This window comes from Hemitrygon akajei, chromosome 3 (genome assembly GCF_048418815.1).
Source record: "Hemitrygon akajei chromosome 3, sHemAka1.3, whole genome shotgun sequence".
Classification (NCBI taxonomy): Eukaryota; Metazoa; Chordata; class Chondrichthyes; order Myliobatiformes; family Dasyatidae; genus Hemitrygon; species Hemitrygon akajei.
Genome location: NC_133126.1, coordinates 31,657,817 through 31,678,868, shown reverse-complemented (window position 1 = coordinate 31,678,868; position 21,052 = coordinate 31,657,817). Strand labels below are relative to the sequence as shown.

Here is a 21,052-nt window from a genome sequence, read left to right as displayed (position 1 = left end):
GTCATCAGGACCATCACAGAGCCTGCTGAGTGAGCCTCCAGGAGGCTATGGATCAAGAGCTGTGGCCTGTATATCAATGCTGCTGGGACACAAGCCTGGGTCTGATCAACCATGGCTGGGTCGACTAGGCAAGAGTATCTAATGTTGAAAGACCCGAAACACACGACAACCTCAGGTTACATCACTGATGATGTGTCCCAGCATATCCTGGGATGTATCTCAATATCATTATATCTGTATAAAACCATGGTTAGACCACTCTTGGAGTACGGTGTTCGGTTCTGGTCACCTCATTAGGGTATAGAGGAGACTCACCAGGATACTGCCTGGACGAGAGAGCATGTTTTATGAGGATAGATAAGCAAGTTGGAGCTTTTCTCTTTAGAGTGAAAGAGGATGAGTGGTGACTTAATAAGCCATTCAAGATGGTAAGACACACAGATTGAGTGGACTGCCAGAGACTTTTTCCCAGGGCAGAAATGGCTAATATGGGGGGGGGGGGGGGGTGTTAATCTTCTCCTGGAGCTTTTGGGCAGCTGCTGAGGGTACTGTATGCTCCAGGGTCCCTCTGTTAAAGCAGAGAGGACATGATCATGCCTCACTTTTGCCCCAAGCAAAAGTATGGGAGGGAGGAATGGCAGAGGAAACTTTTTTTATACACTGTGGTGGGTGTGTGGAACATGCTGCCAGGGGTTATGACAGAGCAGATACATTAGGGATATGTAAGAAACTCTGAGATAAGCACATGAATATTAGAAAAATGAAGGGCTGTGTGGGAGGAAGGGTTAGATTGATCTTAGAGTAGGTTAAAAGGTTGGCACAACATTGTGGGCCAAAGGGCCTGTATTGTGCTGTAATGTACTATCTTCTACCTTCATCTGCTCAGCAGCCTCCAGCACATCCCCACACACTATCGATAATAAACACAATTAAAACAAGAGTGCAGTTCCAAATGGTGCCTAATGAATAAATGGTGAGTATGACACTGCTCTTGGACAAGTGAATGGTGCACATACCCTCACTCCTACTCCAACGATACCTTTCCCCAGGGTCAGCCAGCGGATGCAGTACAGGGCCCCCACAGGCATCCTGTTGCCCCTGGCCAGCCTGAGCCAAAACCCTAGTTTGGGTACAATCTGCCTGACCTATTCCCTCTTGGGAGGATGTGCAATGTAATTTGGCCACCCATTTCCCCCCTCATTAACATATGTCTCTGTAGTGCACCTTCAGACAAAGACTACTTGATACAAGCCTTACATCTCAAAATATTAATAAATGTTTTATAATTTTAGCTGTAAATGTCTCCCTGAAACAGAATAATCAGTTGCTGCTGTAGTCCTTCCCACGTCATTCTAGAATAAAACGTACAATTCCCCAAGCAGTCCACCCCACCATATGTACAGAGTGAAATAATCTGCCAGTAATTGCACAATGCATCCCAACAGTCCACATCCCCAAGGAGCTTTTACCTCTCACCCCAACCACCTCTCCTGATGTTACTAAGTCGGCACTGGAATATCTCTCCACAGCTTAGTGAGAACCCTAGGCAGCCTCATCCATCCCATCCTGTACCCATTCTTGCGTCCCTCTAAGTGAGGTATCTCACCTCCCCTGGTTGGGGAGTGTTAAGGAGGTTGGGCAATGAGGATACTGAACTCATTCATTTGGAAGGCCCTGAAGGTGGCCAGGGCAGGACAGGGAGAGAGGAGGTGAGTGAGGGAAGCTGGGAAGTGTTCTGAGGATGGGGGAGAGCCCTTGGTCACCTTCTACAGCCTCAGGGCCCCAGCATCAATTCCCAGGCTAACAGTGGCTACAGGAGAAGGGAGGTTGGTACATGGATCCCAACTTCCGACACATGCCATCCTGACCTGGAAGTCAATCCTTGGCTTGTCACTCCCTCTGGGTCCAAACCGCAGCACTCCCTCCCTCCTCTCCAACAGCAGTCACTGGGTGGGTGAGGGAGGGTCAGACACACACCCCAGGACAATAAGCGGACAGGAGTGCAGGCACCAGCACACAGCAGGCTGTGACTGAAGACATTGATGTTTGCGTTCCAAGCCCAGGCTGGGCCGTCCCAAGCACTGTGTGGTCCAGAGTGGCATTCTAGCACTGAAGACCTTGTGCTTCTGCCATTGGCTACTGTTCTGCCTACAGCCTGGGTTGATGGAGTCAGTGCTGCCTGTCCCGAGTCCTGGAGCATACCATTGGCAGTCTGGTGAACTGCAGCTGACTGTGGGCTGTGTCAGGTCCATATAGTGAAGGTTTCCAACGAAGTCCCATTATCAGATGGAGTGATCTTTGTCGTGGCTCCAGTTAAACCCCATCAGCACTGAGTCCACAGCACAACTCCATGTAGCACCACAGCAATGGGATGTGTGAAATGATTCCCACAGCTTCAGGTCCACACTCCTCTGATAGTCCAATCCGTGGTGGCCTATGGAGTTTGACCTGTCCGTAGAGATCAGTGCAATCTGTCCATAGGAGTCAGTGGGTCTCTAAGACAGGTAAGTGAAATGGAGCAGTGAGATTGGTCAAAGGGATCGGTCAGTGGGATAGGTTGGTGTGACAAGTCAGTGGGAAGGGTCAGAGGAATCGGTCAGTGGGAGGGTCAGTAGGACTGGTCAGAGGAATTGATCAGTGGGATGAGTCAGAGGTGTCACTTGTCCACTCGCGCAGATTTCCCTGCCAGGTTTGCTGAGGTCTCCGCTGTAATAGATAAACAGAAAACATTCTTAGAGAGGTGAAGCTGGGTGCCAGAGGAGAGTATCAGGGGTCTGTGCCCAGCTGTGGGAACTTGAATGGGAGCCAAACTATAGTCCCCCAGGCCCACCCCGCTGAGATAGTGGCACCTGGCCAGCTCCTACAGGTGGATGTTGTCCAGGACAGACTTTATTATAAAGATAAAGATTAATTTTATTTGTCACATGTATATTGAAACACTGAAACATCCAAAGAAATGAATTATTTGTGTCAACAACCAGCGTAATCCGAGGTTGTGCAGGGAGCAACCCACAAGTGGTGGCACTATGCTTCTGGTGCCAATGTAACAAGTCCACAACTTACTAACCTGTTTATTTTTGAAATGTGAGAGGAGACTGGAACACCCAGAGGAAACGCATGCGGTGTCAGGAAGAACACTCAAACTCCTTGCAGACAGCGGCAGGAATTGAATTAATTTTATTTCTTACATCCTTCACATACATGAGGAGTAAAACTCTTTACGTCTCTGTCTAAATGTGCAATTTATAGTAATTTGTAATAAATAGTATGTACAACAGGTCAGTCAACGTGAATTAATCAGTCTGATGGCCTGGTGGAAGAAGCTGTCCCAGAACCCCGATCACTGGCATTGTGAAGCGTTAGGTTAACTGCTACACTGCTGTACTGTTCACAAGTAGTTTGCTGCTACTTCAGTTCCTAGCCAACGTTGATCCTTTTGCAGAGTTGACCTGGTGTGGGATCTTGCTGTGCTGACAGGGACCATCGCTTGTCAATGAATGGCTGTCAGAAATGATGATGTAAATCCCTCTGACCCCATGTGTGACTGCTAAACCTGTAACGGGGATTTCAGCCACAATGTACATGAGATCCTAGTGCCATAGACCTCTGGTCCTGTGGGACCATTCCAGCTATGGCCACACAGCAGCCAACCACCTCCCCACCATCAAGGACATCTTCGAAAGGCGATACTTCAGGTATCCATCATGATGGATCCCCACCATTTGGGACATGCCCTCTTCTTATTCCTGCCATCAGGGAGGAGGTCACAGGAGGCTGAAGGCACACATTCAACATTCCTCCTCTGCCATCAGATTTCTGAAGTCTGGAACACTAACACGAGATTTTGCTCCCACTTGCATGGTGCTGTTGCCACAAAACGCCAAATTTCATGACACAAGTCAGTGATAATAAACCTGATTTTGATTCTGATCCTGATGATTCAGAAACCTGCGAGATGTTCCCATACATGGTACCAAGTCACTACAGGCAGGAACAGAAGTTGGTGCTCAGCTCCTTCACTGCTCACTTTGAAGTGTTGCCTCAGTTTCCCAGGCCAGGAGTTGTAGCTATAGGTTGGAGTTTGTCTAGGAAAAGGTTCCATAGCTCCTCTCCCTTGGTGTGTTGGTTCGTACCTACCTCGCCCATCGATGGACAGGTTCCCATTTTACAAATTTTTGTTAGGGACTCACATCCCACAGCATTCACCCCAGTAAATACCCTCATTGTCTCAAACTCCTCCACTGCATCAATGTTTCATCCTGTTCACACAGGAAGAGCAATAACTTTCATAGACCCTGTCCTTTCTGCCGCACTACAAGCTGATCAGTGCCCAGACTCAACACTTATTCTGGTTGCGGCTGACGAAGGCCTCTGTATCTGGCAGCAGCATGGTAGTGTAGCAGTTAGCGTAATGCTATAACAGCAAACATATGCTCCCAAACCTGACCCTGTTCCTTCCAGAATTACCAGGCATGACTTTAACATCCTTTAAACAAACTGATATTTAGGGGTGACAAAGTAGCGTAGCAGTTAGTGTAATACTTTTCATCATCAGTGACCCAGGTTCAATCCCACCATTGTTTGTAAGGAACTCTCCCTGTGACTGTGTGGGTTTCCTCCAAGTGTCCCAGTTTCCTCCCACATTCCAAAGACATATGGATTAATAGGTTAATTAGTCTCATGGGTGTAATTAGATGGTGCGGACTCATTGGACTGGAAGGCCTGTTACCACACTGTATCTCTAAATAAATAAATGAAACATACCTATTACAGCGCCTACAGTGGGTCACGTGGGCTTCAGAGTTCAAAGTAAATTCATTGTCAAAGTACATCTACGTCACCACAGACAACCCTAAGATTAACTTTTTTGTGGGCATACTCAATAAATCAAGAATACAATAATAATTATAACAGAATCAATGAAAGACCAACTTGGGTGTTCAACCAGTATGCAAAAGCTAACAAACTCTGCAAATACAAAAGAAAGAAATAACAATAATAAAAAATAAATAAGCAATAAACATTGAGAACACGAGATGAAGTGTCTTCAAAAGTGGATTCTTTGGTTGTGGAAACATTTCAGTAATGGGTGAAATTATGGCCTCTGGTTCAAGAGCCTGATAGTTGAGGGGTAATAACTGTTCCTGAAGTTGGTGGTGTGAGTCCTGGACCTTCTTCCTGATGACAGCAGCGAGAAGAAAGCTTGTCCAGGGTGGTGAAGGTCCCCAGTGACAGATGTTGTGTTCCTGTGACAGTGTTTTGTGTAGATGGGCTCAATAGTGGGGAGGGCTTTACCTGTGATGGACTGGGCCGTATCAACTGCTTTTTGTAGGATTTTCCATTCAAAGGAATTAGCATTTCCAAATCAGGCTGTGATGCAGCCAGTCAATGAACTCTCCACCATACATCTATAGAAGTTTATCAAAATTTTAGATGTCAGATCAAATCTTTGCAAACTTCTAAGAAATTAGAGGCACTGCTGTGCTTTTTTTCTGAAATAATAACCATGGAGGAATTTAAAGTTTCTGACCCTCTCCATCTTCTGTTCCCCCAGTGAGAACTGGCTCATGGACTTCTGGCTTCCTCTTCCTGAAGTCAATAATAGCTCCTTGGTCTTGCTGATATTGAGTAACAGGTTGTTGTTGTGACATCACGCAGCCAGATTTTCAATCTCCCTCCTATTTGTCACCACCTTTGATTCAGCCTGCAAAGGTGATGTTGTCAGCAAACTTAAATCTGGCATTCCAGCTTAGCTGCACAGTCATAAGTGTAAAGCGAGTAGAGCAGGGGGCTAAGCACACAGCCTTGTGGTGCAAGTGCACTAATGGAGATTGTGGAGGAGATGTGGTTGCCAATTGAACTGAGTGGGGTCTAAGACTGAGGAAATTGATGATCCAATTGCACAAGGAGGTATTGAAGCTAAGGTCTGGAAGCTTATTGATTAGTCTGAGGAGATGATAGTATTGAATGTAGTTGATATGGAGCAAACTGATGTATGCACCTTTAATGTCCAGACGTCTGGCTCAGTTTCATGTGCTGAAACTGAAGCTGGTGTTTGGTGACACAAAATGCCCCGTAGTCACTGGCCCAGATTAGTCCTACAGCATGTTGCAATACCGCCAACCTTACTGCAGACAACAAGGATACCAAGTGTTCCTCTCCAGGTTGTACACTGTTCCTCTTTCTCAACAGTGTGATGAGCTGGGAGCTCTTTCCAACAACACCTTCACCAGAAGGACTGCAATGGTTCTGGTACAGCTCACTACCTCCCTGTTGAAGGCAGTAAACACAAGTTTGCAAGTTGGGCGGTAAGGGGTTGGAGTTCTGTCTGTGTGTGTGACGAGGCTGCATGAGTGGGAAAATAATTTGTTTGATGTTGTCTTGTTCTGTTGTTGTTACTGCTGTTTGTGTTCTGCTGAACATTGTAGGCAGAATCAGAATCAGATTTAATATCACCAGCATTAGTCATGAAATTAGTTGTCTTGTGGCAGCAGTACATTGCAATACATAGTAATGATAAATTACAGTAAGTATATCAAAAATAATTTAAGTTAAGTAGTGCTAAAAGAGAGAGAATAACATAATGAGGAAATGTTCATGGGTTCATTGTCCATTCAGAAATCTAATGTTGGAGGGGAAGAAGCAGTTCCTGAAACTTTGAGTGTGTGTCTTCAGGCTCCTGTACCTCCTCCTCGATGGTAGCAATGAGAAGAGGGCATGACCTGGGTGAAGGGGGCCCTTAATGATGGATGCTACCTTTTTGAGGCATTGCCTTTTGAAGGTGTCCTGGATACTGAAGAGGCCGGTGCCCGTGATGCAGCTGGCTGAGTTTACAGCTTTCTGCAGCTTTTTCCTATCCTGTGCAGTGGCCCCTCCATACCAGATGATGTTGCAACCAGTTACAATGCTCTCAACGGTACATTCGTAGAAATTTGTGAGTGCCTTCAGTGACACAACAATTTGTCTCAAACTCAGAGTGAAATATAGCTACTGTCAATCTTTCTTTGTAATTGCATCAATATGTTAGGCCCAGGATAGATGCTCAGGGATGTTGACACCCAGGAACTTAAAACTGTTCACACTTTCTGCTTCTGATGCCTCAATGAGGACTGGTGTGTGTTCCCTCAACTTACCCTTCCTAAAGTCTACAATCAGTTCCTTTGTTGTACTGATATTGAGTGTGAGGTTGTTGTTGTGACACCACTCAACCAGCTGATCTATCTTGTTCCTATATGCCTCCTTGTCACTATCTGAAATTCTGCCAACAACAGTTGTGTTATTGGCAAATTTATAGATATAGATAGTGTGCCTAGCCACACAGTCTTGAGTATAGAGAGAGAGCGGGCTAAGAATACATCATTGAGGTGTGCCAGTGATGATTGCAACCACTGTAGAGTTATTGCGGTGATAGGCAAATTGCAGTAGGTCCAGGTCCTTGCTTAGGCAGGAGTGGACTCTAGCCATGATCAATCTCTCAAAGCACTTCATCACTGTGGATGTGAATGCCACTGGGTGAAAGTCATTGAGGCAGCTCACCCTGCTCTTCTTGGGCATTGGTATGATTGTCACCCTTTTGAAGTAGGTGGGAACTTCTGACTGCAGCAGTGAGAGATTGAAGATGTCCTTGAACATTCCTGTTGGTTGGCACAGGTTTTCAGTGCCCTACCAAGTACACTATTAGGGCCTAATGCCTTGCAAGAGTTCACCCTCTTGAAAGATGCGCTGATGCTGGCTTCCAAATCAGAGCTTACAGGGTTATTGGATGCTTAAGGATTCACACAGCCGTAGTTTTATTCTTTTTTTCAAAGTATGCATAAAAGCCGTTGAGCTGATCTGGGAATGAAGCATCACTTCCAATCATGCTGTTAGGTTTCACTTTGTAGGAAGTAATAGCCTGCAAACCCTACCAGAGCTGCTGTGCATCTGATTCCATCTCTAACCTCAATTGGGATTGTTTTTTTAGCTCTTAAGATAGCCTTCTTTAAGTCATACCTGGACTTCTTGTACAATTCTAGATCAATTGTCTTAAATGCCACAGATCTACCCCTCAGCAGACTACCCATCTCCTGGTTCATTCATGACTTTTGATTTAGATATGTTTAGTATGTTTTCAAAGGCACTCACTCATCCACACAGACTTTGATTAAGTCAGTGACAACTGTGGCATTTTCATTCAGACTTAAAGATGAATCGCTGAATATTGTTCACTGTATGTTTCAACGTAAATACATCTGAATCTGGTGACCTAGCCTGCTCTGACCAAAGAGGAGATCATGGAGAGTGGGCAGGTGATGAAGCCTCTCCCTCCTGTACACAGAGGCATTTTCTCTAATTATTGCTGACTCTATTCCTGAATGTGTCACTCTGCTTGGAGGACTCATCTGGGATCTGTGTCTTTGTGGAATTCATCGAATACTCCCTGCTCACTGAGACGTTACCAGCTGTTGGATGAGATCTCAGTGCAGTTCTGCTCTACCTCCACTCACTGAACATAGAAACATACCCTGTGGCAGCAAGTTTAGCAGCCTTGCTCCAAGCGGCATTTACAATCAGACACCTGATCTCAACGGTTCCTTTAGCAGCTGCTCCCCAGCCATTTGATACCCAGCTCCCTTGTCTGGGCACAGAGCCAATGACCCCTTCAATATCTGCGAAATTCCTGACACACTCAACACAGAGCCGGATAGAACGGGAGAGAGATTGTTTTTGCTGTAACACTGTTCTATGGTGCCCCCACCCCTGCTGAATGGAGGAAAGAGAGAGCAGAGACCCTGGCAGGGAAAGGGCCATCACTGTGGTACTGGGCTACAGTCTGGACCTCTCCCCAACTCCGTCCTACCCTCACAAAATGCTGGAGGAACTCAGCAGGCTAGGCTGCATCTGTGGAGGGAAATAAACAGTTGACATCTTGGACAAAGACACTTCATTGTCTCAATGAGTTGGCCTCTGTAGCTGTATGTGGCAATGAATTCCACAGATTCACCACCCTCTGGCTAAAGAAATTTCTTCTCATCTCAGGGATGTACCTCTATTCTGAGGCCATGCTCTCTAGTCCTAGACTCCCCCAATTCCTCAGCACAGTCCCACTATTTCTAGGTCAAGTTGGAGGCAGTGCTTGCCTCTCTTGTTCCTCTGGATGGAAGAGACTGTATGGTTGGCAGCTGCTGTTGGTGTACCCTGTGGTAGTAGTGGCAGTGTTACATTCCCCTGACCTTTGCACTAGGGATTTCCCCTCTACCCGAGGCATTCGGCAGTCTTAAACCACCTGTCAGTGTAACAGTGTCACCCAGTGCTTCAAGTACACACGGCAGCTTAGCAAGGCTTATATCAAATGATTATTTTTCCATAATCCTGGAACGCTGCAGGAATTGAGCTTATGGAGAGAAGTGGTCCAGAGCAGAAGGAAACACAAGATCACAAGACAAAGGAGCAGAAGTAGGCCATTCGGCCCATCGAGTCTGCTCCGCCACTCCACCATGAGCTAAACTATTCTCCCATCTAGTTACAATTTCCAGCTTTTTCCCCATATCCCTTGATACCCTGACTAATTAGATACCTATCAATCTCCTCCTTAAACACCCTCTATCATTGGGCCTCCACAGCTGTATGTGGCAACGAATTCCATAAATCCACAACCTTCTGGCTAAAAAAATTTCTCCTCATCTCTGTTTTAAATGGGTACCCTCTAATTCTAAGACTGTGGCTCCTTGTCCTGGACTCACCCACCAAGGGAAACAGCCTTTCCACATCTACTCTGTCCAACCCTTTCAACATTCAAAATGTTTCTATGAGATCCCCTCTCATTCTTCTATACTCTAATGAACATAGTCCAAGAGCCGACAAATGCTCCTTATATGTTAGCCCCTGCATTTCAGGAATCATCCTCGTAAATCTTCTCTGAACTCTCTCCAACATCAGTACATCCCTTCTAAGATAGGGGGTCCAAAACTGCACACAGTATTCCAAATGAGGTCTCACCAGTGCCCCATAGAACCTCATCAACACCTCCTTACTCTTATACACTATTCCTCCTGAAATGAATGCCAACATAGCATTTGCTTTCCTTACTGCCGATCCAACCTGGTGGTTAACCTTTAGGGTATCCTGCACGAGGACCCCCAAGTCCCTTTGCACTTCCGATTTTTGAATTTTGTAACGCCAAACGCCCACCACCACCCCCCAGCTCTAGAAAGCAATTGAACTAAAGGGTCAGGATATCAAATGAGCAACGTGTCAGAATCACAAAAGATTCTGCAGATACTGAAAATCTTGAACAACACACACAAAATGTTGGAGGAACTCAGCAGGTCAGGCAGCGTCTATGGAAGGGAACAAACAGTCAACGTTTCAGACCAAGACGCTTCATCAGGACTGGAAAGGAAAGGGAGAAGAAGCCAGAATAAGAAGGTGGGGGAAAGGGAAGGAGTACAAGCTAATGGGTGATAGGTGAGGCCAGATGAGGGGGAAGGTAAGTGGGTGGGTGAGAGGAAATGAAGTGATAGGTGGAAAAGCTGAAGCAGGAGAGGAGAGTATGGGAGAAAGGGGAGGAGGAGGGGAACCAGAGAGAAGTAATGGGCAGTTGAGAAGAGAAGATGTGAAAGGGTAACCAGAATGGGGAATGGAAATAGGGAAATTGGGAGGGGGGAGAAATTACAGGAAATTAGAGAAATCAGTTTTCATGCTATCAGGTTAGAGGTTACCCAGGCAGAATATGAGGTGGAGTACTCTCCTCTAACCCAAGATAGGCCTCACCATGACAGTAGACGATGCCATGGACAGACATGTCTGAATGGGAATACAAAATTGAACTGAAATGGTTGCACCGCCTATGACACACAGTGAAGCCCTTCATTATCAGACCGTGACCTTACAACACCCATGTTAATCCAATCATGTTTCCACTGTGTAATAAAAAGTTATTCACACAAGGCTTCCTTTGACTGCCTATCCATCTCACGGCAAACACTGGGCTGCTAAACCTGCAGAAAATTGCAGGGGCTGGAGATTAATCTACAGGCCCTCAGTTGATAAGAGCCCTGGTCATCCATAGGCATATTATTACTGAGATTGTTTGGGATGCTGGGAGAATCAAGAATGGACACTGCTCAGCCAAAGGCAGGATTCCTTTTGCCGCAGGACTGAAAATATTCACACCCAATACACAGTGGCAGTGGCGGCCTGACCCTTTACCCCCTCACTCTCTTCAGTGCCTGACATGGTGCATCAGACACCCTCAAACCCCCACTCATGTCCCAAGGGAAAGTCCCTTGCCAGCTCCCGTTCCCTTCCCACTAATGTCCCATCAGGCCTCTGATTGAATCCTGTTCTCATCCACTGATGTCCCATTGACTGTACAACATTGAACAGTACATTACAGTACAGGCCCTTTGGCCCATCATGTTGTGCCAGTCTTTTAAGCTGCTCTAAGATCAATCTAATCTTTTCCTCACACATAGCCCTCCATTTTTCTTTCTAATAGTCTCTTAAATGTCCCTAATGTATTTGCTTCTACCACCACCACCAACAGGGTGTTCCATGTACCCACCTCTGTCTGTGTAAATAACCTTTCTCTGACATCCCCCCCTTATGCTTTCCTCTAATCACCTTAAAAACTATGCCCCCTCATTTAAGCTATTTCTCTTAGCTAAAAAATATCTGACTGTCCACTCTATCTATGCCTCTTACATCTTGTACATCTCTATCAAGTCACCTCTCATCCTCTATCGCTCCAAATGCAAAAGTCCTAGCTTGCTTAACCTTTTTTCTGAAGGCATGCCTTCTGGTCCAGGCAGCATCCTGGTAAATCTTCTCTGTACCCTCTCCAAACTTTCCACATCCCTGCTATAATAAGGCAATCAGAACTGAACATAATACTCCAGGTGTGATCTAGACACTAGAAAACTACAGCACAGTACAGGCCCTTCAGCCCTCGATGTTGTGCCGACCCATATATTCCTTAAAAAAAGTACTAAACCCACACTACCCCAAAACCCTCTATTTTTTTTTCATCCATGTGCCTGTCCAAGAGGCTCTTAAATACCTCAAATCGTTTAGTCTCCACCACCATCCCTGGCAAGTCATTCCAGGCACTCACAACCCTCTGTGTAAAAAACTTACCCCGATGTCTCCCCTAAACTTCCCTCCCTTAACTTTGTACATATGCCCTGTACATTTGTACGTTTGCTATTCGTGCCCTGGGAAACAGCCACTGGCTATTCACCCTATCTATGCCTCTCATAATCTTGTAGACCTCTATCAAATCCCCTCTCATCCTCCTACGCTCCAAAGAGAAAAGTCCCAGCTATGCTAACCTTGCCTCATAAGACTTGTTTTCCAATCCAGGCAACATCCTGGTAAATCTCCACTGCACCCTTTCCATAGCTTCCACATCCTTCCTATAATGAGGTGACCAGAACTGAACACAATACTCTAAGTGTGGTCTCACCAGAGATTTATAGAGTTGCAACATGACCTCTCTACTCTTGAACTCAATCCCCCTATTAGTGAAGCCTAACATCCCATAGGCCTACTTAACTATCCTATCAACCTGTGTAGCGACCTTGAGGGATGTATGGATTTGAACCCCAAGGTCCCTCTGTTCATCCACACTCTTAAGTAACTGACCATTAACCCTGTACTCAGCCTTCTGGTTTGTCGTTCCAAAATGCATCATCTCACACTTATTTGGATTGAACTCCGTCTGCCACTTTTCTGCCCAATTCTAACCAGTGTTTATAGGGATGCAACATTACCTTGGGGCTCTTGAACTCATTCCCCTGACAAATGATGGCCAACACACCATACACATTCTTAACCACTCTATCAACTTGTGAGGCAACCTTGAGGGATCTATAGATGTGGACTCCTCTGTTCCTCCACATTGCCAAGAATCCTGCCATTAACTTTGTATTCTGCCTTCAAATATGACATTCCAAAGTGAATCACTTCACATTTCTCCAGATTGAACATCATTTGCTACTTCTCAGCACAGTTCTGCATCCTGTCAATGTCCTGTTGTAATCTATGACAACCAGAACTATCCACAACTCCACCAACCTTTGTGCCATCTATAAACTTACTAACCCACCCTTCCACTTCCTCATCCAAGTGATTTATAAAAATCACAAAGAGCAGGAGTCCCATACAGAATATGCTCCACCTACAACAACTTTTCGCCTATTCCTCTGATGTTTGCCCAGCAGTCCTGGGGCAGACCATCCTGGTAAAGTCAAAACCCACTGGCATCACTGCCTGCCACTAACTGCCCACACACGCGCTCCCACGGTCTGAGTGGAATGGACGGCTCCCAACCTCAGGGACAGATTTAGACCTTGTCTCCATCCCATTGGTCAGAACAGTCACCTCACTGGCTGTATCTACAGCTCTCAGCCCAGCCCCATGTGCCCGACTGCAGAGCACAGTCAGAGCTGGCACAGATTAAAGTGCACAGCCTCCCTCTTGCACTGTACAATACATGGTTCAATGATTCTCACTTCTGAACATTTTATTTTAGTGGTTGTAGATGGAAAAAAACCTGCTCCCATTTCATCCAATCAGCTGCTCAATGGGGCAGTTGTTGAGGTGGACATGCTAGAATCTCGTGAATATACCATCCAGTAGCACAAGCTAACACTCTTCTCTGTAGCTTGTTTCATCCTCCTTCTCTACTTTTGCTTCACTGCTCCCAATTGCAGGGCCACTGTACTGCTGCACAGCTGTTCCCTTCATTCAGTTCTTGAACCTGGCCAACGTCACCCATCTTATTCTGACCTCCTCATGATAAAGAATTTCTATACTTTCCTGACTAGTGATAAGTTGTATTCTCTAGTGAATGGTAAACTGTAAGAACATGGTCAAACTAAACCAACTTAGGGAAGGAAGCCCATAGTTTTCCCCTGTCCCACCTCTCCTCTGTCTCATCCTCCCTCCCTCAAACCCTCATTTTCTCTCCGCATCTCACTACACTTCCTTCCTTGCCACATCCCTTATCCTTCTGGAATCCCTCTCTTCTCTCTTGTTACAATCTTTTTGCCCTGTCTTTACTCTGTCCTCACCCTTTGCTCTTCCTGACTCTCAACCTCCCCTCTAATGCCAAAGGGTGAGATGAAGCATAGCAGCTAGCACAACACTCTATAGCATGAGCAATCAGGGTTCAATTCCTGCTGCTGTCTGTAAGGAGTTTTTATGTTCTTCCTGTGATCACATGGTTTTCCACACGGGCTTGCTCTCACATTTCCAAAGATGTGCTGTACAGGTTAGGGTTACTAAGTTGTAGTCATACCATGTTAGTGCCGGAAGCATGGCAACACTTGCAGGCTGCCCCCAGCACATCCGTGGACGGTGTTGGTTGTTGATGCAAAAAACACATTTCACAATATATTTTGATTTTCAATGTACACATGACAAATAAAGATCATCTTTAACGTGACATTAATAATGCTGTTCCTTTGGCTCTGGTGCTCCAACTGAGAACACAGCTAAATCTCCAGACCTGAAGCATTAACTATGTATCTGTCCATGGCCGCCGTTAGACCTGCCGAGTGTTATCAGATTCTCAGTGTTTGCAGTCTTTGGGGTTTTCACTTACAACAAGTGTCTCACCTGTATTGCTGGGGAGGGTCGATTGGGCTGAGTACATCCGTGGAGCCCCTGACTGACGGCCATCAAAGGCAGCCACCCTGAAAGAAAAGAACAAGCAGCTTCACTTCATGCCCACCTCCACATACATAAAAGGTTGGCACAACATCGTGAGCTGAAGGGCCAGTACTGTACTGCAATATTCTATGTTACGTAGAACACATGGAACATAGAACGTTACAGCACAGCACAGGCCCTTCAGCCCACGATGTTGTGCCAACCTTGTAACCTACTCTAAGATCAATCTAACCTTCCCTCCCACATAGCCCTCTGTTTTTCTATGTTCCACATGCCTGCCTAAGAAACTTTTACCACCCATGGCAGTGCATTCTATGCACTTACCGCTCTGTGTGTAAAAAAAAAACTTACTTCTGACATCACCACCCCCATACTTTCCTCCAAACATCTTAAATGTATGACCCCTTGTACTGGCCATTTCTGGCCTAGTTAAAACTCTCTAGCTGTCTACATGTTCCATGCCTTTTATCATCTCGTAAGCTCCATCAAGTCACCTCTCATCCTCCTTTGCTACAAAGAAAAAAAACCCAGCTTGGTCAACTGATCCACATAAGGCATGCTGTTCTGTTCGATGGAGAGTCTTGGCCTGAAACATCAACTGTTTATTCCTATCCATAGATGCTGCCTGACCTGCTGAGTTCCTCCAGCATTTTGTATGTGTTTACATGCTCTCTAATCCAGACAGTACCCTGCCTAAAGCTTCCACACCCTTCTTGTTAAGTATGTGCAAGGCTACAGTGCCCTCTCCGAAACAGAGACATGTGCACTCGAAAGCCAGCACCCAAAAGTGAGAGTCTCCAGCAGGTGGGAGGCCCAATCGATTTACCGTGCCATCAAATGGTCGCGTGCACAACTGCCACATTCCTGCAATCGATCTGATATGGTACACTTCCTATAATGAGGTGACCAGAACTGAGCACAATGTTTGCTTCAAGTGTGGACACACAGACAAGCAGGCATGCGAAGGAAGATGTGAGAGAAAGCCCACTATCACAGCCTGTGTGACAGGGCCCAGCAAGCAGCTGGTTGTCAAATATATTTTACAGGGAGGGTGCAGTAATTCCAGTTCAGGAGTGAAATCTGGAGAAGGAGATGGTTCCCCTAGGATTTGCTCTACTATTTTCAGGCTTTGTAATGTGAATTAATGTATTACTTGAAGACTTATTCTGAACTTTGTGCTGGTCTGTGACCATCCTATGTGCAGCTCGTGTCACAGTCAGTCTCTGCATTCTCTCTCACCTTCCCATTGGAGCAGACAAGGGAAGCCTTTCTTCTGCTGGTCTGGGACCAGAAACACCAGTCCCAGTTATGTTTCATTCAGCTCAGAAGCAACATGAAAGGAGAGCCTGGGATTTAGAAATACTCTCTCATCACACGTTTTGTTGGATTCAGGTGTAGAATTGTCATTTTCCTTGTAGTTTTACTTTCCTATGCATGCTTACATGCTTATATAATCACCTATATATGTTTGGCGAATTTTCCAGTAATTGTGATATAGCTGCTTCTGTATTTTTCTAAAAGCTTCTTAGATTTTCTTTCTTCAGCAGGTATCATACCACTTGAAGCTATCTATTTTATAGATTAATTGTTATCACTGAATGTTAACATTTCAGTCACAGCTAGTTTTGCAGAGCACGACCATGACTTCTTTGTCTTCAACTCTTTTTGTTTGTGCTTTATATTAGATTGATCTTGGAGTAGGTTAAAGGAACAGCACAACATTGTGGGCCAAAGGCCTGTGCTGTGTTGTTCTATGTTCTTGCATCACTTAATGAAACAGCCATAAGCAACAAGTTTTATGCCTTATTCTTGACTTCCAAACCTCTGCATCGCAAAACCATTAAAAGACATACATCTGGAAAGGAGTAAAAGAGGAAGCCCATTTTATGCTGCCTGATCCCACCAACAGAAAGAACTTGCCTGTTAATGCAGGGTTTTATGGTGCTGCTGGCTGAGCAACAAGTAATGGCCCACAACTGTGCAGGCACTCCAAAGCTCTGGGGGGGTCTTTAACAGTAACCTGGACAGGCAGGCAGGACTTTGCCATGTACCCAGGGAACTACACACCAGACAGTGCGACAATAATGACAGGGAACATGACAGAATCCCAAGGGAAGAGGAGCATCCAGAAATGGACATTATACCCATAAACAGCCAGAATGTAATTTGAAAGGAAAACCTTGTTTGAGCAATCTTAGTCGTGGTGTTATAGGTATGGTCTTTCTCATTATCTTTCCTCTCCAAGCTCCCAATTCTTCCGGCTCTGTCAAAAAGCCAAAGACTGAAGGAATGTGGGTGTCCTTCTACACGAACCATTGGAGTTTATAATGCTGATTCAGGAAGGCAAATCTGTTGGACATTATTACAAGGTGATCTAAGTAGATCAGACACGTCATGTTCCAAATCATTAGAACTTTGGAAACATTTGGAATCCTGGGTATAATCTTGATTCCCTGTATAAGGAAAGATATACTTGACAAAAGTACAGTGAAACTTTCCCCATCTGACTCCTGGAATGGTGACTTTGTCCTCTGAGGACAGATTAAGCTGACTGGAGAACATACAAGAAGTTGGAGAATCCTGAGGGAACGGCTGAGGAGGGTGCAACAGGTACATTTAGGAACAGTGTGGATAGGTATTTGGATGACAAGAGTTCAGAGGGATATGGGCCAAGTGTTGGGAAATGGGATTAGCTTCAATATACACCTTGGTCAGCACGGACACAAATGGGCCTTTTTCTGAGTTGTACAACTCTAACTCAGAGGGTCAGGGAGATCTGTGGACAGAGAAGTATTTGCTGTTTGTTGTTAAATTCGTGACCTCATAGACCATAGGGTCTATAGGGTTTTTATGGCAAGATAAGGAAGTTGATTACCAAGCCTCTTCTGCACAGATACTGCTGCTGCCCAGGTTGGGACCCGGCTGGATTTGTACTCAAGATCATCTACTTGAAATCCAGTGCTGATGCCACTACACCACCAGCCGACAGAGAAGTATAGCTGATGTTTAAGATCGAGACACTTCATCAGGACTGACCCAGTCACCCACACAGTCACTGAAAGCTTAGCCACTGCTCAGTAGAGGACTCGGGTAACTTTGTCGCATCTCAGTATAAGTCATTCTCACCCCTCAGTGCAGTCGTAACCCTGTTTCTCCCCATTCTCTTAAATAATATCACTCTCACCTCAGGATTGGAGATGCCAGCCCTCATCCTCCACACCTTCTATTCATGACACTCTCACCCTAGGTTCCAGCGACATCACCTTCTGGGATGTCCTTCATTCCCACACCCTCACTGCATGTCACTTTCACCTCAGGACCTGGGGACATTAGCCCTCTCTCACACCCTCACTGCATGTCACTTTCACCTCAGGACCTGGGGACATTAGCCCTCTCTCACACCCTCACTGCATGTCACTTTCACCTCAGGACCTGGGGACATTACCCCTCTCTCACACCCTCACTGCATGTCACTTTCACCTCAGGACCTGGGGACATTACCCCTCTCTCACACCCTCACTGCATGTCACTTTCACCTCAGGACCTGGGGACATTACCCCCTCTCCCACACCCTCACTGCATGTCACTTTCACCTCAGGACCTGGGGACATTACCCCTCTCTCACACCCTCACTGCATGTCACTTTCACCTCAGGACCTGGGGACATTACCCCCTCTCCCACACCCTCACTGCATGTCACTTTCACCTCAGGACCTGGGGACATTACCCCTCTCCCACACCCTCACTGCATGTCACTTTCACCTCAGGACCTGGGGACATTACCCCTCTCCCACACCCTCACTGCGTGTCACTTTCACCTCAGGACCTGGGGACATTACCCCTCTCTCACACCCTCACTGCATGTCACTTTCACCTCAGGACCAGGGGGCATCACCCCTCTCCCACACCCTCACTGCATGTCACTTTCACCTCAGGACCTGGGGACATTACCCCCTCTCCCACACCCTCACTGCATGTCATTTTCATCTCAGGACCTGGGGACATTACCCCTCTCTCACACCCTCACTGCATGTCACTTTCACCTCAGGACCTGGGGACATTACCCCTCTCCCACACCCTCACTGCATGTCACTTTCACCTCAGGACCTGGGGGCATTACCCCTCTCTCACACCCTCACTGCATGTCACTTTCACCTCAGGACCTGGGGACATTACCCCTCTCCCACACCCTCACTGCATGTCACTTTCACCTCAGGACCTGGGGACATTACCCCTCTCCCACACCCTCACTGCATGTCACTCTCGCCCCAAGATCTAGAGACAACATGGTCACTCTCTGGGACGTTTCCCATTCTTATACCTCTGTAAAGATCTCAAGATCCAGTGTTATTATCCCATCCCCCCATCTTCCGACACCCTCAATACACGTCACTCTCACACCAGGACCCCAGGGACTCAGGCAATCATCATAAAGCCTTCAAGCCCCTCAACATCTCCAGTGGGCGTCATTGAGTGGCAGGACCCTGAGGGGGTTCTGAGCAGTCTGTGGAACATTTCCCTAAATTCCTGCAACACACATACACACACACAATGCTGGAGGAACTCAGCAGGTCAGGCAGTATCTATTGAGGGGAATAAACAGTCAATGTTTTGGGCCAAGATCCTTCATGAGGAATTCCTCCAGCATTTTCTGTGTGTTGCTCAAGATTTCCAGCATCTTCAGAATTTCTTGTGTTTGTAATTTGCTGCCTTGTTCCCCCTGTGCTGATGCCAAGGGTGGCTGGCCAGTCTGCATCCCTCCATCAACTCTAAAACAAGCAGATGTAAGAACTTTCCTAGATTTTGATTGGAAAACCACAGTCCACCAGTATATTTACTAAACTCTTTTGCATTAAAAAAACCAAATAACAGTGGTATGCGATCCTATTAAATCCAGTGCTGAGTTGAACACACACTCAATTCCCTGGGAAGTCTGGATAAGTACATGAGTCAACACGGTCTGAGGTGTGCTGGGGGCAGCCCGTAACGGTCGCCAGATTTTTGGCACCAACACAGCGCGCCCACAACTTACTACCCTAACATGTATGTCTTTGGAATGTGGGAGGAAACCAGAGCATCTGAAGGAAACTCACATGGTCACAGGAGGAACGTACAAACTCCTTACAGATAATGGTGGGATTTGCTGGCACTGTAAAGTGTTATGCTACTGTGCAGTTCTATGAATATAGAGGGGTTGATGTATAGAGTATAACTGTATGGGAGGGGTAAAGTGCAGGAGCGTTGATATATGAGGTAAATCTAACAGAGGGTTAATGTGCGGGTCGATTAGTGCATGTTAATGTTTAGGGAGTTAACTGTCAGGACCGCAGCTCGCTAGCTGGCCCTGGCACACTGAGTGTTTATTCAGTAGAACTGGAATCAAATTTCTATTGAGTGCTTAAACTTCTCCGCATTTTTGTGGTTTTGTCAGTGTGGCTGGGCCCGAGTGTGGGAAAAAGAGAAACATCAGCAGAAAACCTGGAGCAAAACAAAGTGAAACAGGAGGGGGAGATTCCTCGGGAGCCTTAGACAAACGGTGCCGGCAGTTATGGGTGTGGGTGCCCCTGTGTCAGACTCTGTAGGAGGGAGGGGAAGGTGGGTCTACCAGCTCAGGGAATGGATGTTCAGGATCCACAGGCAGAAGCACTGTTTGCCCTCTGTGGATTGGTTCACAGGGCCCCAGAGGCAAAGGAGTACAAAATGCCTATGGCTAAATTGGACAGTATAACCACCCACGAACCCCAGCTTTCCTCCGCCAAATCTCAACAGCTGAGGCAGAGATCCCCTCCCCTTGAAATAGACGCCAATATTACAGCAATAAAAAAGCTCGAGCACCACACAGCTAGATGGCTCAGATACCAAACGCTCTGGAGGGACCCAGCCATGATGGCCTACAACAGGGGTCGGCAACCTTTTTGCCTCTTCCTCTCGGTGGACAGAGTGAAGGCACTCAACAAAGTGATCCCCCAATCTACATCAGGTCTCACCAATGTAAATGACTATTAAGTTCTTGTTCCCCCACACCCCTAAACAGAGTTCTGTCCAAAGATGTAGAGGAGACCACACACCAGGAACACTAGATACAAAAGATGACCCCCATAGGCTCACAGTTGGAGTGTCAGCTCACCTGGAAGGACTGTCTGGGGCCCTGAATGGTAGTGATGGAGGAGGTGAGAAAGCAGGGAGGATAGACAAAAGGGGGTTAGTGGATGTTGTTTAATTTGGATTTTCAGGAGGCCTTTGACAAAGTGATACACATGAGTCTGTTAAACAAGATAAGAGCCCATGGTATTACAGGAAAGATACTAACACGGATAGAGCATTTGGCAGGAGGCAAAGAGTGGGAATAAGGGGAGCTTTTCTGGTTGGCGGCCGGTGAATAGTGGTGATCCACAGG

The 21,052-nt window shown here is 46.3% G+C and overlaps 1 protein-coding gene across 3 annotated transcripts in view; it reads right to left on the bottom strand.

Moving 5' to 3' along the window:
• Positions 1-1,258: 1,258 nt before the first annotated feature.
• ttll5 (tubulin tyrosine ligase-like family, member 5) overlaps positions 1,259-21,052 on the bottom strand; it is a 449,168-nt gene continuing 429,374 nt past the window's right edge. For all 3 annotated transcript variants that reach the window (XM_073039478.1, XM_073039479.1, XM_073039481.1), the window contains 2 exons: positions 14,602-14,678; positions 1,259-2,706 (listed from right to left, as the gene is read on the bottom strand). In XM_073039478.1, the coding sequence (XP_072895579.1) occupies positions 2,657-2,706; positions 14,602-14,678 (127 nt within the window). In that variant the 3' untranslated portion in view covers positions 1,259-2,656. The remainder of the gene's footprint in view (positions 2,707-14,601; positions 14,679-21,052) is intronic.